The 22,432-nt window shown below is 39.4% G+C and overlaps 1 protein-coding gene across 1 annotated transcript in view; it reads left to right on the top strand.

Annotated features, from left to right (window-relative positions):
- LOC128687401 (uncharacterized) overlaps positions 1-22,432 on the top strand; it is a 48,436-nt gene that overhangs the window by 3,635 nt on the left and 22,369 nt on the right. Inside the window, exons 2-4 of the mRNA XM_070092694.1 lie at positions 1,201-1,325; positions 3,398-3,555; positions 12,703-12,885. Of these exons, the coding sequence (XP_069948795.1) occupies positions 1,201-1,325; positions 3,398-3,555; positions 12,703-12,885 (466 nt within the window). The remainder of the gene's footprint in view (positions 1-1,200; positions 1,326-3,397; positions 3,556-12,702; positions 12,886-22,432) is intronic.

The raw sequence follows: 22,432 nt of genomic DNA, 5'->3' as shown, positions 1-22,432 counted from the left end.
GCGCTAAACCCGGAGGATTATACAGCGCCTAGGGGGGGGGATGTGGGAGGCATTCAGGCTTAATTCGGGGAACTGGAGCACAGATCCAATTCCCTAAATCAAGAGCCCCTCACCAACATCAAGGAACCTTCCTTGAGGGGGTATTAAGACTAGAACTACCAAAGTTGGAATGGAAAGTTGATGATAATTTGATTATAAAATAATGAGGGCAAAATTTATTTATGGAAATTTTTTATGTTGAATATATACAACATCGGAACAAATGTTAGCGTATTATTTACTAGTGAGCATTCTAAGTATATGATTTATTGGTGGGTATTTTAAGTGCATGATTTATTGGTAGGTATTTTGAATGTATGATTTATTAATAGGTATTTTGAGCGAATGATTTATTGATGGAGTATTGCGTGCATGATTTATTGATAGGTACTGAGTGCATGATTTATTGGTGGGTATTATGAGTGAATGATTTATTGGTGGGTATTTTGAATGTATGATTTATTAATAGGTGTTTAGAGTGAATGCTTTATTAATGGGTACTTTGAGTGAATGATTTATTGATGAGTAGAGTGAATGATTTATTGATGGGTAGAGTGAATGATTTATTGATAGATATTTTGAGTATATGATTTATTGATGGGTATTTTGAGTGAATGATTTATTGATGGGTATTTTGAGTGAATGATTTATTGATGGGTATTTTGTGTGCATGATTTATTGGTGGGTATTATGAGTGCATGATTTTTGGTGGTGTACCTATTTAGTGGGTTACCCAGTAAATGCATCAGAATTTAAAGGTTGAAGGCATTCGTAAGAAGCCTTCCCAGATTCAATGTTCGAAAAATACCCGGCAATTTTTAAAATAAAATCAGTAAATTGGCACCTACACAGTCCAATATGATACACAAGTGTGAAAGCTTGAAAACAGAATGCTGATACGGAAACTTGGGATGAAGGAAAAAATTATGACAACTACTACAGGTATCCTCTTTCAGGGGATACCTTAAACCCTGAAATGTGGAGTACAGATGCATTTAAGTCTTGAAGATGTAAATCTGTACTGTATGACTGGAAATGTTGGTGCTATATACGTAGACTGAGGCACGTAACACTAATAACCTGGCAAACGTAATTTGTTTTTTTGTTACTCTATTAAGCATTTTTCGGATATTAATACAGCCATATTTCTGTGTGTTGCAGTGTGTGGGTAACTCTGGGAGCCTGGCCGGGGAGATCAGCATCACCTGCCCACCCAGCACGGCCACCACGGAGCAACTTCACGACCTCTTCACTCATACAGACTTTTTTACCACCAGTGTCTTTAGGTGAGTCCTCTATTATACCGCATTACCTTGCCTCTCCGTATTTTTTCTCTTATTTGCGCAGGCACACACACGCACGAGCACACACAAAGGCGGGGATCAGGAGATATGAATCGACCCCTGCAACCACATACAGACGAGTACACCCACCAAGTAAAGTCATGAAGCTTGAGGAAGGTCAAGGAAGACCGCAGACCGAGTACAGCCTAGGGGTCAAAGGCTGCAAAACACACTCAATAAAAAGGATCTTGGGGGTAAGCATCATACCCAGCACATCTCCTGAGGCGCACTTCAAGCAAATAACTAATGCAGCATTTGGATGCCTGGCAAACCTAGGAACAACGTTTCAACGTCTAAGGAGTCATTCACGACACTGTACATAGTGTACGTCAGGCCTATACTGGAGTATGCATCACCAGCATGGAAATCACACTTGGTCAAACACGTCAAGCAACTAGATAAAGCGCAAAAGTTTGCGACAAAAATAGTCCCGGAGCTAAGGTGTATGTCCAACGAGAAGAGGTTAAGCGAGCTCAACCTGACAACACTGGAGGACAGGAGGGATGGGATGGACATGATAACAACGATGTATAAAATACTAATAAGAATTCACAAGGTGGATAGGGCCAGAATGTTTCAGAGATGGGACACAGGAACAAGAAGATACAACTGGAAGTTAACTCGTATAAGTCAAAGGGATGTTAAGAAGTATTTCTTCAATCTCAGAGTTGTCAGGAAGTGGAACAATCTGGAGGGTGAAATAGTGGAGGCAGGATCCATACACAGCTTTAAAAAGAGGAACGATAAGACTCTTGGAACAGGAAGCGTGAACCTAGTAGCGATCAGCGAAGAGACGTGGTCAGCTGTGAATCGACCCCTGCAACCACAAATAGGTGAACACACACACACACACACACACACACACACACACACACACACACACACACACACACACACACACACACACACACACACACACACACACACACACAAAGCCAAATATAGCACCAGAATTACACACAAACCATATAATGTAGAGGCACGTGCAAGTTTAGCAAACCTCAGAACTGCATTCAGGAACTTGAAAAAAGATCAATCCAAATTTTATATACGACATATTACTAAAAACGTGGTCAAGCACGTGAAGCTCACAAAGGTCAGAAAGTTTGAAACCTGCCTGCTACCAAAGCTGAGAAAGAAGCATTGTAAGAGATTAAATCAGCTGAATTTGTCGATATTAGCAGAATGGACAAGTCTTAAAGGAATATATACTGGAAACAGAGTGGACTGCTTGAATTAAAAGAACCATGATCAAGGAGACAAGTGGAAGATGAAGACACAAATAAGCCATTGGAATGTAATGAAGTATTACTTTAGTCTCAAGATATTTGAAAAGTGGAATGATTTGATGGTGGCAGTGGAGGCAAACTCAATGCACAGCTTCATGAGTAAATATGAAAATGCACAAGAGACCAGAAATCAGTGATGCTGATCAAAGTAGTCTATGAGGCGGGACCAGGAGCTATCTCGACCTCTAAAAACAACACTGGCAGTGCGACGACAAGGTTTGCGTGGGGGATTGGGGAACTAAAAGAGTCTTGTCTACGAGAATTAATATAAAATCACCTGCAACAGGTATGCCACTAACAATGTGCATGTGAACGCGCGCGCGGGCGCCACACACACACACACACACACACACACAAAGACGCTGAAACTATACGTAATACACCGGTTTCTCTTAATACTTCCAATTTAGCGACTGTTGTGGTGTAGTGGTTAGTATTATGGCGTTTTTAAGGCATCATGACAACAGTTTGTATGACTAACACACACAGGTTTATGTCCTGAAGCCCTGCAAGGAGAGGGGGGGAATTGCCTTGATGCTGGTAGACTCTTGATCCAAGAAATTGGAGCTACCCTTCCTTTCCTCAGTCAAAACTGAATGCTTCTCATTCCCTAGGAACTGCGTAACCCTAATGGGTTTAGTACTTCCCCATGAATAATAAATATTTAGTTTAATGCTGATGCAGAGAGTTTAAAAGTACCATTCTGAGGATGAACTGTGTTGACAGATTCACCTTGCAAGGGTCCAACGTGAGCGGGGTGCTGAGTCAGGAGCTGTGGGGAGATCTCACCTTCACCCAGGTCATCATCACTGATAACAAGATCAATCACGTCGACAACAAGGCCTTCAACAACTCCGCCAACACCCTCACCTTACTTAACCTTGGTAAGAATCTCAAGATCTCTCATGCTCTCTTAAGGTCTGTCAAGCTCTCTGTAAGGTCTGTCAAACTCTTATCAATTTTTGTCAAGCTCTCAAGGCCTAAAGTGGGCTGTCGACGCCTGCCTTTGTATTCAACCCAAGTCCGCACATGTTTTTCCTATATATATCTGACAAGATCTGCATGTGTCTGGCATAATTCCGCCAAAGTCTCGTGTACTTTACATGCTAGGATCTCTATTCTCCAGCGATGGTAGATATCTATCAATATGAGAAATTACATGCATGAGGTTTTATTACGTGCAAGTAAATTGGACAAGGTAAGTGGGACTTAGTCACAGGAGGTCGCAGAACTGTCACTCCCCCGATGCCCACTCCATCACTACTCTCACAAAAAGCTAGACCTGACATTAAATTCATAATTACAATATTAAAACCAGCTACTCTGGTAAATTAAAATTGTGTGGACTGTATATTTTGATTTACTTGCTGGGTACACAAAACATAACTATAGTACAATACACAGAATACAACAGACTTATTAGAAAAGAAATTCGTATTACCACTTACTATTTAATTACTGTAGATGGATCACGCCACAACGCCTGCCTAACAAATAGATTCCTACACTGGCCAGTGAGAAATCTAAATGAAAGGACTAATGCCACACTTCCCTGTGTGAGCCACACACAATTCTGGAGGTCCCGCAAATTTCCTGTCCCAATTCTTCAACAGTGGACATTAATACGGGTTTCTATTACAAATTCAGGCCAAAGCACCCCAATTTGGCCTCGATGACGCCGGATTATTAGCTGAATTTTCCACGATAACCAGTGCTCACGAATTACAAATGGCGTTTCCCCCCCCCCGCATCACTCCGCGGCCATTGCACACCTTCCTTCACACAAAATTTCTCGAGGGGTCAAGTCAGCATCATTTTAATACACAGTTATTATATTATTGAAATTTACATATGCTGATTTTTGGAAAATTCAAAATTTTCCACAATCAAGGTCAATCACTATTTCTCAACGTTTATTACTTTTTGGGTAAGCATGTTAATGTTCATCAGGTACTAACACACTCTGGGCTCCTTATTAAAACACACGTACACACACTCAGGGATCCCCGTTCACACTATTACAAACACATATGTTTGCCGTTTTAATAAACACGCACTGGGTATGATGTTAACACAGTATGGGCCCCCTCTCTTCACACAAACATTCTGTACCTCTTAATTACAGACACACAACACACTCTTGGTCCTCTGATAACTCTATACAGGCCAAACACTATTACAAACACACACCTGGCCCTTCCTAACAGACACACAATACATGTGGAAAATTACATTTATCTGAATGTAACTAATTATGTACATAACAGTAAATGATAACAAAGATAATTATTATTTATCAATGTTACATAGACAAGTAGGAATTTGGGACACCTAGGTCACAAAAAATGTCCCCCTTCGATACCCACTACTGTCATAACCACAAGTTGCTCTGGACCTATTAATTAAATGAAATATACATACACCAGGAATACTGGTAAATATATAAATTTGTGGACTGTACATTAAAAATAATAAATGGTTATATATATACACAATTACATAACAGAAGGAAAATATATCTTAATATCACTCACCAATTTGACTGGATATTAAGTTGTATCATACTCAGAAAAACCCTCACTAACTAAATTTATGAAAACACTGGCCAGAATTATACACAAATCTAGAGAGCATATCTGAGGTTCCTGGAGCTGTCTTGTCCAGTCGTCTGATATCTCAAGTTATGCAGGAATGCATATCCAACAATTTCGCCTCCTATTTCAGAGGTGTCAGCCCAATTTTAACCTCTAGAGCACGAAAATTCCTTCCCATTACACTAACGTTATATAAAATTCAAAACCAAGATGGCGAGTCTCTTCTTTTTTTCGATAACATACTTCTTTTAAAAATACAATATAGGGCATCTATTTACCTATAAATGACCATATTTCCGGAAAATATATACAGTATTTTCCACACTGCGGCCGGCCGGAGTTCATTGCTAAACGACTCAAATTACTCCTTCCTTTAGGAGACGATTTCAGCCGGTTCTGGCTTGAATGGCTGTTCTCCTAGTAGGTCTTACTACGATTTCATTTTCCGGCATCACTTGGTCAGCGTTATCTTCCATATCACTCGTGTCACTTTCCCTCAGATTTTCATTTACGTTTGATTGAACACCTAATTCCAAGGGAATCAATTTATTAATTGTGCGTAAACTTTCCTGACCACGACACAACACTTTGACATTCCTGACAACACCTTGTGCATCTGGGTACAATGTCAATACTTTGCCCAAAGGCCACAATGTTCGATGTTGTTCAGTATCAATCAACACAATGTCACCTGGTTGAATGTTCTGTCAATTTACTGCCTCTGTCGCACCATAAAAGTGTTCACGTAGTGTAAGAAGATATTCCTTACGCCACACATTAAACCAATGATCAATTACTTTATTTAACATTTTAAATTTATTACACAACACTGCCGCATCATTGCAATCTTCATCACTTTCTTCCGGATTATCTCTATAGACAGGGGCAGCTTCCAATTTTTTCCACATATTAGGTGAGAAGGTGTTAATACATCTGCATCAGGTGTATCACTTATGTACGAGAGAGGCCTATTATTTATACGATTTTCTGCTTCCACTAACACTGCACGGAATTCTTCCAAATTAATTCTCTTCCGGTGTAGTACTTTGCGGAGACACCTCTTCACTGTGCCTATCAGTCTTTCGTACAGCCCCCCCTGCCAAGAGGCTCTAGGAGTAATAAATTTCCAGGTACACCCTAGCTGGGTTAACAGAGATTAAACATCATTACTATTATTTAATTCTATCAAGTGTTGAGCACCTGCTACAAAATTTGTGGCATTATCCGAAATCATCAGTCTCGGACAGGATCTCCTAGCTGCAAATTTTCGAAACAGCTGTATAAACTGTTCTGCAGACAAGTCCTGTGCCACTTCTAAATGAATTGCCCTAGTAGCAGTACAGGTGAACAAATAAATATACACTTTCAGTGGAACACCATCTGACGTACCTGTTAAAATTATTGGACCACTATAGTCTACACCTGTTACATCAAATGGTTTCACTAATTGTACACGCTCCTTTGGCAATGGTGGAGGACCTGGGTACATATAGGATCTGGCATCCACACGGTGACATATTACACAAAATTTAATCACCCTTTTTTACACTTTGCCATCCTTGTGGAATCCAGAAAGTTTCCCTAATACAATTTAAGGTATCTTGTACCTCACCATGCATTACATTTTTATGGGTATTTAGAACAATCAAATTTGTTAGATTATGAGTTTTGGGCAGTAAGAGAGGGTGTTTAGCATAATCACCCAATTCAGCATTTTGTTACCTACCTCTGCACCTAATTACATTGTTCTCTAAATACAGCCCCAATTTCTCTATTATAGAACCTTTCACAATTTTACTTTCCATCATCAATTTAATTTCATTTCCATAGATTTCCTCCTGTACCCTCTTTATCCAATATTCAAGAGGATGTGAAAACTTATATGAAATATTCATCTTGTTTAGAAATTTAAACACCAACTTAGTTATATTGATTAGTTTGGGTAAAGAAGAATACCTATTTATTTCAATAGCTAAGGGAGGACAAACTATTGGAGCGGTGGTCACAGTAATTTCAACAGGAGCAATATACGCCTTTTGTACAGGCCAACTGGCTTTATTTACCAACCAGCTCGGTCCTTTAATCCATGATACAGCATTTACAAATTTAGCATAAGGTAAACCTCGAGACAAGAAATCAGCTGGATTCTCCTCACCAGGTACATGATTAAATGTTAACACTTGCTGACCCAAACTATTATACTTCTCTTGCATCTGATTAATTTCAGCGACTCTGTTTTGTACGTACACAATTTTACTGTTTCCATTACGAATCCATTGTAAGAATACCTCATTATCAGACCAAATTACAGTGTCGCTAATATTTATCTTCTGCAACTTATTTCTTATATAATTAGCTAATTTGACACCTACATAAATAGCTGTTAATTCCAACTGAGGTAAGGTATGTGATTTAATTGGAGACACTTTAGCCTTAGACATAACAAGAGAGATAACACTATTACATTGAAGGTAAGCAACTGCTCCATATGCCAATTTTGAAGCATCACAAAAAATGTGGAGTACATTTTTCCAATCTGGATTGGCCACCTGGCGTGGGAACTCCAACATTGGAATTTTCTCATAATCACCAATTAATTCATCCCACCTGTTAATGAATTCCTCAGGTAGAATTTCATCCCAAGCACATTTAAGTTTCCATGCTTCCTGAGTTAATAATTTCCCTCTTATAGTAAGGGGTGACACTAAACCTAGTGGATCAAAACATTTGGAAACTTCAGCAAGTAAAACTCTCTTAGTTAATTTATTGGGCATACTGTAATTATTAGGTTTTAACATTAACAAATCTCTCTCAGTATCCCAAGTTAATCCCAATACATTACTACATTTTGGCACTTTATTTTGTCCTTTAATTTGGACGAATTACTATTCCATTCATTCAGAGGCATATTAGCACTTTGCATTATTTCATTAGCCTCTCCATAAGTCATTAACAGTTCCTCTTCAGTTGACGTCACACCCAGGAAATTGTCCACATAAAATTGTTTGCTCATTACTTTACTCAATGGACTTTCCATACATTTAAGGTGTGCATTTATCGTCGCTTGAAGTAGGAACGGACTGGATGTAGCACCAAATAATACGCTCCTAAAGCGAAAGGTTTTCAGAGGGCTAAGTGGGTCACTAGGATTCTCAGGCCATAAGAAGCGGGTACAATCCCGGTCAGCCTCTTGTAAACCCACTCTTAGGAAAGCTGTACTTATGTCAGCCGTAAAGGCATAGTGCTTCACTCTGAAATTTAATATCTCCTAATTTTTCCATCAACGACGGACCTGTCATCAAACAGTCATTTAAACTAGGTACATTTCTGTTACTCCTGGCACTACAATTAAACACAATCCTCAAAGGAGTGGTCTTAGAATCCTTCTTCACTCTGTGATGGGGCAAATAGTGACCATAAATTCTGGCTTGCTCAGGAGGTGCCTCTTCTATAAATTTATTAATTAACTGCTCAGCAATTATGTCATTATAGGCAGTTAACAATTCTGGTGTCTTACTCAGTTTGCGGAGCTGAGACTTTAACTGTCCATATGCCTTTCTGTAATTAGTGGGCAATTCTGGATGGTTCAGTCTCCATGGAAGTCGCACCCAGTATTGTCCAGATTCAAATTTTACATCTCTCAGGTATTGCTCCTGAGTAAAAGAATCGTCTGGACTTTCTTCATTTACATTTATTCCAATGCTGTCTAATTCCCACAATTTATGCACTGGCTCAACACCATCCTCTATGGAAGAATTATACTGGGGTACGATTTCATGAGTAAGACACACAGTTATGGTATTTGTATTATTATTATTATAATCAAAAAGAAGTGCTAAGCCACAAGGACTATACAGCGCTGCAGGGCAGGAAGGAAGCGAGGGCATCAGGTGGCAAAAGGGAGATGGATGAGTAATAGGTTACGGATAACAGCGGGGTAGTGGATGGTGAAAGGGTAAAGGGCAGCAAGAGACTGAACTAGAAAGGGCTGAGGGGAGTGCGAAAAGTATCATCAGAGTTTGTGGAGTAAATCAGTCGTTGTCAAGAAGTCAATGAGAGAGTCAGGATTAAAGGAGGGTCCATCAGCAAGAAGGGAAGGTAAAGAGAGAGTAGTAGAATGAAGACGACGTTGGAGGTAAATTCTGCGTGCTCGTTGATAGAGAGGGCAGTCTAACAGAATGTGGCTAATCGATACTGGAACTTGACACTGCTCACAGAGAGGAACAGGGTGCCTCTCCATGAGATACCCATGAGTAAGACGAGTGTGACCAATGCGAAGGCGGGAGAGAGTGGTCTCCCAACCTCGGCACTGATGGCAAGAAGACGGCCAGTAACCTATGCTCGGTTTAATAGAATGAAGTTTGTTACTGAGCAGAGTTGACCAACGTTGTTGCCAACATGGTGTCTTCCTTTGTGACATTGATAACAGAAGTTTAATTTGGCATAACAATCCTTTACATTGTGATTACCCAAACACCTGATACATCTGTCAAGTTCCTCCAATCTTTCAATTTTATTATTCCATGATTTGTATGCATTGCAATTCTTAGAAAAATGAGTACCCTTGCAGAAAAGACAATCTCTCTTTTCTTTGACTGGTTTCTTATTAACTGTGCTACTCTTAGGAGGGTACTTATTCTTCTTACCTTGTGGAGAATCATTATTTCTGATTCCTGCTACTTGATATGTACCAATGCAACTATTTTTAGGAAATGAATTTTGATTATTAACATTGGGATAATTTTCCCTTTGTGAAACATGACAGATACCTCAGAGTTATTATGCGTTGCATCTTTAAAATGAGTTGGTTGGCTGGTCTGCAACTGCACAATTAATTCTTGTAGACCTAGTCTTATTTCCTCCAGACCAAAATAACCTTTGTGATATTTATTCGAGATTCATTCAAGTGTTTTACAGCTTAATTTATTCTGTACCATGGCACTCAATAACCAGTCTGATTCCTTAAAGTTTTGAGAGTGCTCTCCAGTTTAACTCTAAACTGCTGTAAACCTTTGTAAGTGTGATCTGGAGATTTTAAATTAACAATGATATTCACTAGATCCAACCTACTTTGTTCTATATTACCATAAGTGACCTTCAACAAGTCAACTGCTTCCCTGTAAGAGTCATCTACATTGGGAAAGGCCTGTATCAGTATGTGAGCATCTCCTCTTACCTGTCCTTTGAGGTAAAATAATTTAGTTACACAGGCTAGGTCACTCCTGTCATGCACAGCTGCTTTAAAAATTGACCAAAATTCTTCCCAATTTTCACCAGGATTAAATACAGGTAAACATAGTTCTGGGAGTTTTGTCAAAGTCATATTATTTGTTGGAGCAGACTGATTAACTGCCTGGTTTACACATATTAATTTATTCAAGGCCTGACTTTTACAAGAATCTTTTCCTCTAATTCATAATACTGATTAATCATAAGATCTACTTCAGTCTCATCTACACAGTTTACTAACAAATCTCCTTCATATTTGTTGTAATATAATTTGTATGAATCATATCTATTACCTAAAGCATCTAAATACAATTTTAAATCATCAGTATTCACAGTTTCTTGATTCATTAATTCCAAACATTTATTATATGCCTTGGTTACAAGACCCTTTCTAGCTTGCAATGACGCTTTCTTTGCTCTATATTCCATATGTTTGTCTTCTATGTTAATTTCCTCATTTTCAGCCATGATGCAATGTATGAAATTCAACTTAATAACACTGATTATGAACTAAATTATGCACTTTATAAAGGTAAATAGTACAACTTACCTTTGAATAAATCCCAGCTACTTGAGCTCAGCAATTACATGTGCAAGAAAATTATATAAATTTTAAATGTACATTAATACAAACTTGGCTCATCAAAATTAATAATACACAAATTAATAAATCCTTGCCAGAATTTGGCATAGCAAAATTAATATAATAAAGTTGGTAGAATTACCGACAATATGTAAAGTAAATGGAAAAGGACACAAGTGCAACTAATGTGACATTTATTGTGGCAACGTTTCGCTCTCCAGGAGCTTTATCAAGCCATTACAAACAATACATGGACACAGAGGGTATATAAAGGCTCAGAGTGAGGTGCAATACTTGTGAGGTAACATTTCGATGTTCAATAGTGGTAGTAGAAGTAGTAGTAGTAGTGACAAAAGTAATACAATATGATAGAGCAATTAATTCGTACAAGATAAAGCTTGATAAAGCTCCTGGAGAGCGAAACGTTGCCACAATAAATGTCACATTAGTTGCACTTGTGTCCTTTTACTTTACAAAATTAATATACACATTAATATAATTAGCTACACTTGGCTTATCAATTACACATACACTTATACACATTAATATAATCTTTAGCCACACTTGACTTATCTTATCAAAATTAATATTGTAATTATTATAATCCACTACACCTTAAATAAATTTGTGAACTTAACATCCACCTCCTTCTGTCATTTCACATATAATTATTAAGTAATTAACTAATTAATGACTTCACTAATTACTTCCGGTTCAAGAAGGACCAATGGACAAATTAAATGTGGAAAATTGCATTTATCTGAATGTAACTAATTATGTACATAACAGTAAATGATAACAAAGATAATTATTATTTATCAATGTTACATAGACAAGTAGGAATTTGGGACACCTAGGTCACAAAAAATATCCCCCTTCGATACCTACCACTGTCATAACCACAAGTTGCTCTGGACCTATTAGTTAAATGAAATATACATACACCAGGAATACTGGTAAATATATAAATTTGTGGACTGTATATTAAAAATAATAAATGGTTATATATATACACAATTACATAACAGAAGGAAAATATATCTTAATATCACTCACCAATTTGACTGGATATTAAGTTGTATCATACTCAGAAAAACCTCATTAACTAAATTTATGAAAACACTGGCCAGAATTATACACAAATCTAGAGAACTTATCTGAGGTTCCTGGAGCTGTCTTGTCCAGTCGTCTGATATCTCAAGTTATGCAGGAATGCATGTCCAACAATTTCGCCTCCTATTTGAGAGGTGTCAGCCCAATTTTAACCTCTAGAGCACGAAAATTCTTCCCATTACACTAACGTTGTATCCAATTCAAAACCAAGATGGCGAGTCTCTTCTTTTTTTCGATAACATACTTCTTTTAAAAATACAATATAGGGCATCTATTTACCTATAAATTACCGTATTTCCGGAAAATATATACAGTATTTTCCACAATACACTCTGGGTTCAATGTTAAGATACTGTCGGATTCCCACTACCACTAACACACTTCGTGCACCTTTTTAACACAAATACACAACACTGAGCATCTTATAGAAAAACACACACACAAGGTTTCTTCTTCATTAACACTCAACATACTGTGTCCCTCACTAAGTTTAACAAAGTCGCGGCCTTCAGATAACAACGAGATCAGCTACTACGTAACGTCAGGCACTGACGACCTGCCTAAACTAACAACACTGGTATTGAAGAGGAACCGTATCCCCATCGTTTTCACCAACGCCTTCAGCTACGCCAGTCTTACAGTGCTCGACCTCTCCTCCAACCTCATAGACACAATTGGCAAGGACGCCTTTGCAGGTACTGTACTGTTTTGTCGAAGATGTTAATTACTTACAAGGAGAATCAAAAAAGTGAAGTGTAAGAATGCCGCTCATTAACACAAATGACCATACATGGAGACAATAAAACAAATTATGGGCACTGTATATACAATAGTCTGTTAATGTAAAGTCGAAATATAAAATAGTACACTTATTTTTTCTTTTGTTGCCTCAATTTGCGTTCTGTATGATACAAAGTTACTAAAGCCTTCTGATAACAAACAGAATATGATTTGATTATTTTCAAATAGCGTTAAAGTAATACTGTGGAAAATTGCATTTATCTGAATGTAACTAATTATGTACATAACAGTAAATGATAACAAAGATAATTATCATTTATCAATGTTACATAGACAAGTAGGAATCTGGGACACCTAGGTCGCAAAAATGTCCCCCTTCGATACCTACCACTGTCATAACCACAAGTTGCTCTGGACCTATTAATTAAATGAAATATACATACACCAGGAATACTGGTAAATATATAAATTTTCGGACTGTATATTAAAAATAATAAATGGTTATATATATACACAATTACATAACAGAAGGAAAATATATCTTAATATCACTCACCAATTTGACTGGATATTAAGTTGTATCATACTCAGAAAAACCTCACTAACTAAATTTATGAAAATACTGGCCAGAATTATACACAAATCTAGAGAGCTTATCTGAGGTTCCTGGAGCTGTCTTGTCCAGTCGTCTGATGTCTCAAGTTATGGAGGAATGCATGTCCAACAGTTTCACCTCCTATTTGAGAGGTGTCAATCCAATTTTAACCTCTAGAGCACGAAAAATTCTTCCCATTATATTAACGTTGTATCCACTTCAAAACCAAAATGGCGAGTCCCCTCTGCGCAGATGCAAGCTTTCCGTTTTCTATGACAAATATTATTAAATACAGTATGGCCATCTATTTACATATACTGAATTTCTGGAAAATATATACAGTATATTCCACACTGCGGCCGGCCGGAGTTCGTTGCTAAACGACTCAAATTACTCCTTCCTTTAGGAGACGATTCCAGCCGGTTCTATCTTGAGTGGCTGTTCTCCTAGTAGGTCTTACTATGATTTCATTTTCCGGCATCACTTGGTCAGCGTTATCTTCCATATCACTCGTGTCACTTTCCCTCAGATTTTCATTTACGTTTGATTGAACACCTAACTCCAAGGGAATCAATTTATTAATTGTGCATAAACTTTCCTGGCCACGACACAACACTTTGACATTCCTGACAACACCTTGTGCAAATGGGTACAATGTCAATACTTTGCCCAGAGGCCACAATGTTCGATGTTGTTCAGTGTCAATTAACACAATGTCACCTGGTTGAATGGTCTGTCGATTTACTGCCTCTGTCGCACCATAAAAGTGTTCATGTAGTGTAAGAAGATATTCCTTACGCCACACATTTGATTAGACCAATGATCAATTACTTTATTTAACATTTTAAATTTATTACACAACACTGCCGCATCATTGTAATCTTCATCACTTTCTTCCGGATTATCTCTGTAGACATGGGCAGATTCCAATTTCCTTCCACATGCTAGGTGAGAAGGTGTTAATACATCTGCATCAGGTGTATCACTCATGTACGAGAGAGGCCTATTATTTATACGATTTTCTGCCTCCACTAACACTGCACGGAATTCTTCCAAATTAATTCTCTTCCGGTGTAGTACTTTGTGGAGACACCTCTTCACTGTGCCTATCAGTCTTTCATACAGCCCCCCCTGCCAAGGGGCTGTAGGAGTAATAAATTTCCAGGTACACCCTCGCTGGGTTAACAGAGATTGAACATCGTTACTATTATATAATTCTATCAAGTGTTGAGCACCTGCTACAAAATTTGTGGCATTATCCGAAATCATCAACCTCGGACAGGATCTCCTAACTGCAAATTTTCGAAACAGCTGTATAAACTGTTCTGCAGACAATTCCTGTGCCACTTCTAAGTGAACTGCCCTAGTAGCAGTACAGGTGAACAAACAAACATATACTTTCAGTGGAACACCATTTGACGTACCTGTTAAAATTATTGGACCACTATAGTCTACACCTGTTACATCAAATGGTTTCACTAATTGTACACGCTCCTTTGGCAATGGTGGAGGATCTGGGTACATATAGGATCTGGCATCCACATGGCGACATATTACACAAGATTTAATCACCCTTTTTACACTTTGCCGTCCTTGTGGAATCCAGAAAGTTTCCTTAATACAATTTAAGGTATCTTGTACCCCACCATGCATTACATTTTTATGGGCATTTAGAACAATCATATTTGTTAGATGATGAGTTTTGGGCAGTAAGATAGGGTGTTTAGCATAATCACCCAATTCAGCATTTTGTAACCTACCTCTGCACCTAATTACATTGTTCTCTAAATACAGCCCCAATTTCTCTATTATAGAACCTTTCACAATTTTTCTTTCCATCATCAATTTAATCTCATTTCCATAGATTTCCTCCTGTACCCTCTTTATCCAATATTCAAGAGGATGTGAAAACTTATATGAAATATTCATCTTGTTTAGAAATTTAAACACCAATTTAGTTACATTGATTAGTTTGGGTAAAGAAGAATACCTATTTATATCAATGGCTAAGGAAGGACAAACTATTGGAGCGGTGATCACAGTAATTTCAACAGGAGCAATATACGCCTTTTGTACAGGCCAATTAGCTTTATTTACCAACCAGCTCGGTCCTTTAAACCATGATACAGCATTTACAAATTTAGCATAAGGTAAACCTCGAGACAAGAAATCAGCTGGATTCTCCTCACCAGGTATAAGATTAAATGTTAACATATGCTGACCCAAACTTGACTGGGAATTTAGAATCATACGACTTCTTAGAAGTAGTTCAGGATTGTTTTTTGAAGCAGTTTGTGACAGAACCTACAAGGGGTAATAACCTGTGTGGAAATTTTTTTGATTTTCCGAAGCTATAGCGCCTAATACGTGTTTAATGTGTCGATATGAGTCAAAAATGTATTTGACAATAGGATAGAACCAAGAGTTCCCTTTGCGCATGCGCGGATGTGCGGGGGTATAGGTCGAGCTGGGGCACAGGGAGGGGCAGTGGTTTTTGAATGTAGTGAGGAGGCTGGGAAAGCATGGAATGAGGAAATTGGCATTCACGGCGGCCTAAGGATTAATATGGGCCTCACTTCATAATAGGAAGTGTCGTAACTGTTCCTGGTGAAGAGTGAGGGAACGTGATTTACGGGACCACCGTAATAAGGTGGTAAAATTAGTGAATAATGGTTCGACCGAGTGTGACTGGTGCGCGGCCATTGTGTGTCCAGGGGAAATACCCGTGAGTTAAGCCTCACTCATCGGCCTCAGATCTTAATGGAGTGACCTCTAATGTGTATAATAATTATGAGACGTTAAATCGTCTTGTGAATGGTAATGTAATCAGTGATAATAACATTAAGTTAAGAGAATGCGGGATGTGAAATAGAGCGCCCTGCTCCGAGTGAACGCGTGATTCTCATACCGAGAATAGTGAAGCTTTATGGAATCACGACTTCTAAACTGGGACAAACCGACGGATACCTCGTCCTGCTGGAATAAGAACCGTGTCGGTGTAGCAGGACATCGAAATGAGATGGTGAATGGAGGGAATAAGGAGTATCACTCACCCACAGTTAAGTAACCCTTCTAGTTATAGCAGACTGATACTGGCCAGTTAGGTATGTTGTAATTGGATAGGTTATGAGTGATCCAGCTACATCAAATGACCACCAGAGAATATCTGGTAAGTGGAGAGATTATGTACAAGTGTTTTTCCTTGATGGATATATCCATGTGTAACCTACCCCCCCCCTTCATTCAGCTACCCTAATATAATCTATACAGTCCACAATTAATTAGTAGCACCGTACTTGTGGGTGCTATCCAATCCATACTGGTCTCGGATAGATATGGATAAGATTGTGAGGTCGAAGGAACCACTTGCCGTGACCAGGGGTGGTTAAGTTTTCTCACATGTCTACACGGGGTGACTACGGTAAACAATATGGTTGTCTCCCAATGAGTTTACTTGTAAGCATGTAATGTTGAAGTACATAAAGGTAATCACCCCTAGAAAATTTTCCATAACCTGCTTGACTTAGTTCTGGCAAACAATGAATCCCTTGTTAATAATTTAGAAGTTTCAGAGGAACTGGGTGCTAGCGACCACAAATCAATTACATTTAGCATTGAATGGAGGTATGATACTAGGGATAACTCAGTAACAGTCCCAGATTTTCGCTTAGCAGATTACGATAGGCTTAGAGAACACTTATCATCTGTTGACTGGGGTAACGAAGAGAGCTATCAATATGACAGTTTTCTGAACACTATACATGAGGCTCAAAGAACGTTTATCCCGTATAAAGAAATTAGATCAAATAGAAATGACCCAAAATGGATGAATAATAGGCTGAAATATCTATTAGGGCATAAGAAAGGAATTTATAGGCGTATCAAAAGAGGTGAGGGTCATCTTATGAATCAGTATATTGACATTAAGAGGGACATTAAAAAGGGGATAAGAAAAGCTAAAAGGGACTATGAAATTAAAGTTGCTAAGGATTCTAAAACTAACCCAAAAAGCTTTTTCCAGGTATATAGAACAAAAGTTAGAGATAAGATAGGACCCCTTAAAAATAACTATGGGCATCTTACTGACAAAGAGAATAAAATGTGCTCGATTTTAAATAATTATTTTCTCTCGGTTTTTACACAGGAAGACACTAATAATATTCCAGTAATTAATTTTTATAGTGGGCCTGAAGAAGATAAATTATGTAACATCACAGTCACTAGTGACATGGTTGTGAAGCAGATAGACCGACTGAAGCAAAATAAGTCACCGGGTCCTGATGAGGTTTTTTCAAGGGTTCTTAAGGAATGCAAAATGGAACTCTGTGAACCATTAACTAATATTTTTAATTTATCTCTTCAAACAGGTGTAGTGTCTGATATGTGGAAAATGGCTAATGTAATTCCTATTTTTAAAACAGGGGACAAGTCGTTACCATCTAATTACCGCCCAATAAGCCTGACCTCAATTGTAGGCAAATTACTAGAGTCAATTATAGCTGAGATTATAAGAAGCCATCTCGATAAGCATAGCTTGATTAATGATACTCAGCATGGATTCACAAGAGGCCGGTCTTGTCTAACTAATTTATTAACTTTCTTCACTAAAGCTTTTGACGCTGTTGACCACGATAAAGAATTTCAAATTATTTACTTAGATTTTAGTAAGGCTTTTGATAGAGTTCCGCACCAAAGACTGTTAAAGAAAGTGGCAGCTCATGGCATTGGGGGAAAAGTGCTCTCGTGGATCGAGTCATGGCTCACAGACAGGAAGCAGTGTCCATAAATGGAGTTAAATCCGAGTGGGGATCTGTAACAAGTGGCGTTCCACAGGGATCAGTCTTGGGCCCGTTGTTGTTTATAATATATATCAATGATCTTGATGAGGATGTTACTAGTGATATGAGCAAATTCGCCGATGACACAAAGATAGGTAGGATAATTGATTCAAACGTAGATGTTAGGGAACTTCAGGAGGATTTAAACAAACTGTATTCTTGGTCAGAAAAGTGGCAGATGCAGTTCAATGTAGATAAATGCAAGGTTCTGAAGCTCGGGAGTGTCCATAACCCTAGCACTTATAAGTTAAATGATGTAGAACTTAGCCACACAGATTGCGAAAAGGACTTGGGGGTTATGGTAAGCAGCAACCTTAAACCAAGACAGCAATGCCTAAGCGTACGTAATAAGGCAAATAGATTACTGGGATTTATATCAATAAGTGTAAGCAACAGAAGTCCAGAGGTCATACTGCAGCTTTATACATCATTAGTAAGGCCTCACCTAGATTATGCAGCTCAATTCTGGTCTCCATATTACAGAATGGACATAAATTCGTTAGAAAACATTCAGCGTTGGATGACTAAATTAATACATAGCATTAGAAATCTTCCTTATGAAGAAAGATTGAAGACTCTTAAGTTACATTCACTTGTTAGACGAAGAATGAGGGGAGACCTGATCGAAGTGTATAAGTGGAAGATAGGTATTAATAAAGGGGATATTAATAAGGTCTTGAGGATATCTCTCCAAGAGAGAACCCGCAGTAATGGATTTAAATTAGATAAGTTTAGATTTAGAAAGGACATAGGAAAGTATTGGTTTGGAAATAGGGTAGTTGATGAGTGGAACAGTCTACCTAGTTGGGTGATTGAGGCTAGGACTTTGGGTGGTTTTAAGTTTGGGTTGGATAAGTACATGTGTGGGAGGGGTTGGATTTGAGTGGGACTTGCACATCAGAGCTTATTTCTTGGGTAGCATTGAAAATTGGGTTGGGCAAATGTTTTGTTAGTGGGATGAATTGTAAAGGACCTGCCTAGCATGGGCCAACAGGCCTGCTGCGGTGTTCCTCTTTCTTATGTTCTTATGTACTTCTCTTGCATCTGATTAATTTCAGCAACTCTGTTTTGTACGTACACAATTTTACTGTTTCCATTACGAATCCATTGTAAGGATACCTCATTATCAGATTATTATTATTATAATCAAAAAGAAGCGCTAAGCCACAAGAACTATACAGCGCTGCAGGGCAGGAAGGAAGCGAGGGCATCAGGTGGCAAAAGGGAGATGGATGAGCAACAGGTTACGGATAACAGCGGGGCAGTGGATGGTGAAAGGGTAAAGGGCAGCAAGAGACTGAACCAGAAAGGGCTGAGGGGAGTGCGAAAAGTATCATCAGAGTTTGTGGAGTAAATCAGTCATTGTCAAGAAGTCAATGAGAGAGTCAGGATTAAAGGAGGGTCCATCAGCAAGAAGGGAAGGTAAAGAGAGAGTAGGAGAACGAAGACGACGTTGGAGGTAAATTCTGCGTGCTCGTTGATAGAGAGGGCAGTCTAACAGAATGTGGCTAATCGATACTGGAACTTGACACTGCTCACAGAGAGGAACAGGGTGCCTCTCCATGAGATACCCATGAGTAAGACGAGTGTGGCCAATGCGAAGGCGGGAGAGAGTGGTCTCCCAACCTCGGCACTGATGACAAGAAGACGGCCAGTAACCTATGCTCGGTTTAATAGAATGAAGTTTGTTACCGAGCAGAGTTGACCAACGTTGTTGCCAACGGGTGCGAAGGTGGGTAGCTATTGCAGCAAAATAGTCCAGAAATGGAACACCTCGATAGGAAATTGGTAGGTCATATACTGCTGACCGCGCAGCAGTGTCTGCCTGTTCATTGCCCTGTACGTCGACATGACCAGGGACCCAACAAAAAACAATATCTTTATGTTTGGTAGAGATACGGCGTAGCCAAAGTTGGATACGGAGAACTAGGGGATGAGATGTATCAAATTTTCGTATAGCCTGTAGAGCACTAAGGGAGTCTGAGACTACTACAAATGATGACACAGGCATAGATGCGATACGAATAAGTGCTGCAAGAATGGCATACAGTTCAGCAGTAAAAATGCTAGCTGAAGATAGTAAATGCCCTCGTACGACGCTGTCCGGAAACACTGCTGCGAATCCGACGCCGTCTGAAGACTTAGAGCCATCTGTGTACACAGCGGTGGCATGAGAATGGGAGTGGAAGTGATCAAGAAAAAGAGAGCGGGAAGCCACCGTAGGCAGTTGAGCTTTCGAGCAAGGGAGTGAGAAAGAACAGACCCGAACAGCTGGAACTTCCCAGGGGGGTAGGGAAAAGTGAGATGCTACATGAACATATAAAGGTGGTAACTGAAGGGAAGACAAGAGTGAAAGTAGGCGAAGAGAAAAGGGACGGAGCAAACAGGGGCGGCGAACGAATAAAGAATGTCTACTAATATCGGTGACCATTCTATAAATGGAAGGATTGTGTAGATCGTGAGAGCGTACATAGTAACGAAGGCAATGGGCATCACGGCGATCAGACAAGGATGGAACATTTGCTTCTGTATAGAGGCTCTCAACAGGGGAAGAGCGAAAAGTACCAAGGCACAAACGTAAGCCTTGGTGATGGATAGAGTTAAGGCTAGAGAGAGTAGCAGGAGAGGCCGCGGAATAAATCTGGTCACCATAATCGAGTTTCGATAAAACGAGGGCTGAATGTAGGCGAAGCAGAGTTCGACGATCAGCTCCCCAGGAAAGATGAGCAAGGGTTTTAAGAAGGTTTAGCCGGCTGTGACAAGTTGCCTTCAGAGAGGTAATGTGAGGTTTCCAGGTTAACCGACGGTCAAAGAGAAGGCCTAGAAACCTGACTGTATCACGTTCGGGGATACGGGAGCCATAGAGATACAAAGGATGATCGGAGATAACAGAGCGTCTAGTGAAAGTAATTTGGTGAGTTTTGGTACTTGAAAATTTAAACCCATGTGTGGTGGCCCAAGTGGAAACACGGTCGACCGCATGCTGGAGAGAAACTGCAATAAGGTGACAGTCAGCGCCTGCACAAGCAATAGCGAAGTCATCAACATAGAGTGATGACCAAATATTGGGTGGAAGAACAGAGGCCAAATCATTTATAGCAAGGAGAAAAAGTGTTGTGCTTAGAACACATCCCTGAGGGACACCTTCAGCTTGGACGAAGTCCGGGGAAAGAACATTATTGACTCGAACACGGAAATGTCTGTCAGTTAAAAAGTTCTTAAGGAAGGATGGTAGATTGCCTCGGAGGCCTAAGGAATGGGCCTGGGCCAAAATATTATACCTCCAAGTTGTGTCATATGCCTTCTCAAGGTCAAAAAATATGGCAATAACTGAGTGATTATTCGCAAAGGCATTACGAACATACGTATCCAAGCGTAGTAAGGGGTCTATGGTAGAACGACCCTTACGAAAGCCATATTGACTAGCGGAGAGACTGTTGTGAGTCTCTAAATACCACATTAAACGTCGATTTACGAGGCGTTCCATCACTTTGCAAACTGCACTTGTAAGAGCGATGGGGCGATAGTGGGAGGCATCATGTCCTGTAGTACCCGGTTTGCGGAAAGGGAGAACAATGGCAGATTTCCACAGCTGGGGAAGAACTCCTTGTGCCCAAATAAGATTGAAGAGGTGTAAGAGGACTACAAGGGCTGACCGATGTAAATGTTGTAACATACGAATATGAATGTCATCAGGCCCAGCTGCCGATGATCGGCAAGCTGAGAGCGTTGCCTCCAGTTCTTGAAGTGTAAAAGGCACATTATACTGTTCTTCTCCGAGAGAAGAAAAGTCCAAGGGTACTAACTCTCTGGCAGACTTTGAGGAAAGAAACGAGGGGCATAGATGGAGCCCTCGGGAAATACGGACCAGATGTGTGCCAAGTTCAATGGCAACGTCGAGAGGGTTTGCTATATCAACACCAGTGACCCGTAGAACAGGAGCCGGGTCAGGAGAGTATTTACCACTCAATTTCCTCACTTTTTTCCAGACTGCACTCATAGAAGAAGCAGAGGTGATGGTGGAAACATAGTCTCGCCAACAAGTGCGTTTAGCTTCACGGATGACAC

Source organism: Cherax quadricarinatus, chromosome 40 (genome assembly GCF_038502225.1).
Source record: "Cherax quadricarinatus isolate ZL_2023a chromosome 40, ASM3850222v1, whole genome shotgun sequence".
Lineage (NCBI taxonomy): Eukaryota > Metazoa > Arthropoda > Malacostraca > Decapoda > Parastacidae > Cherax > Cherax quadricarinatus.
This window is presented reverse-complemented; position numbering and strand designations above follow the sequence as displayed.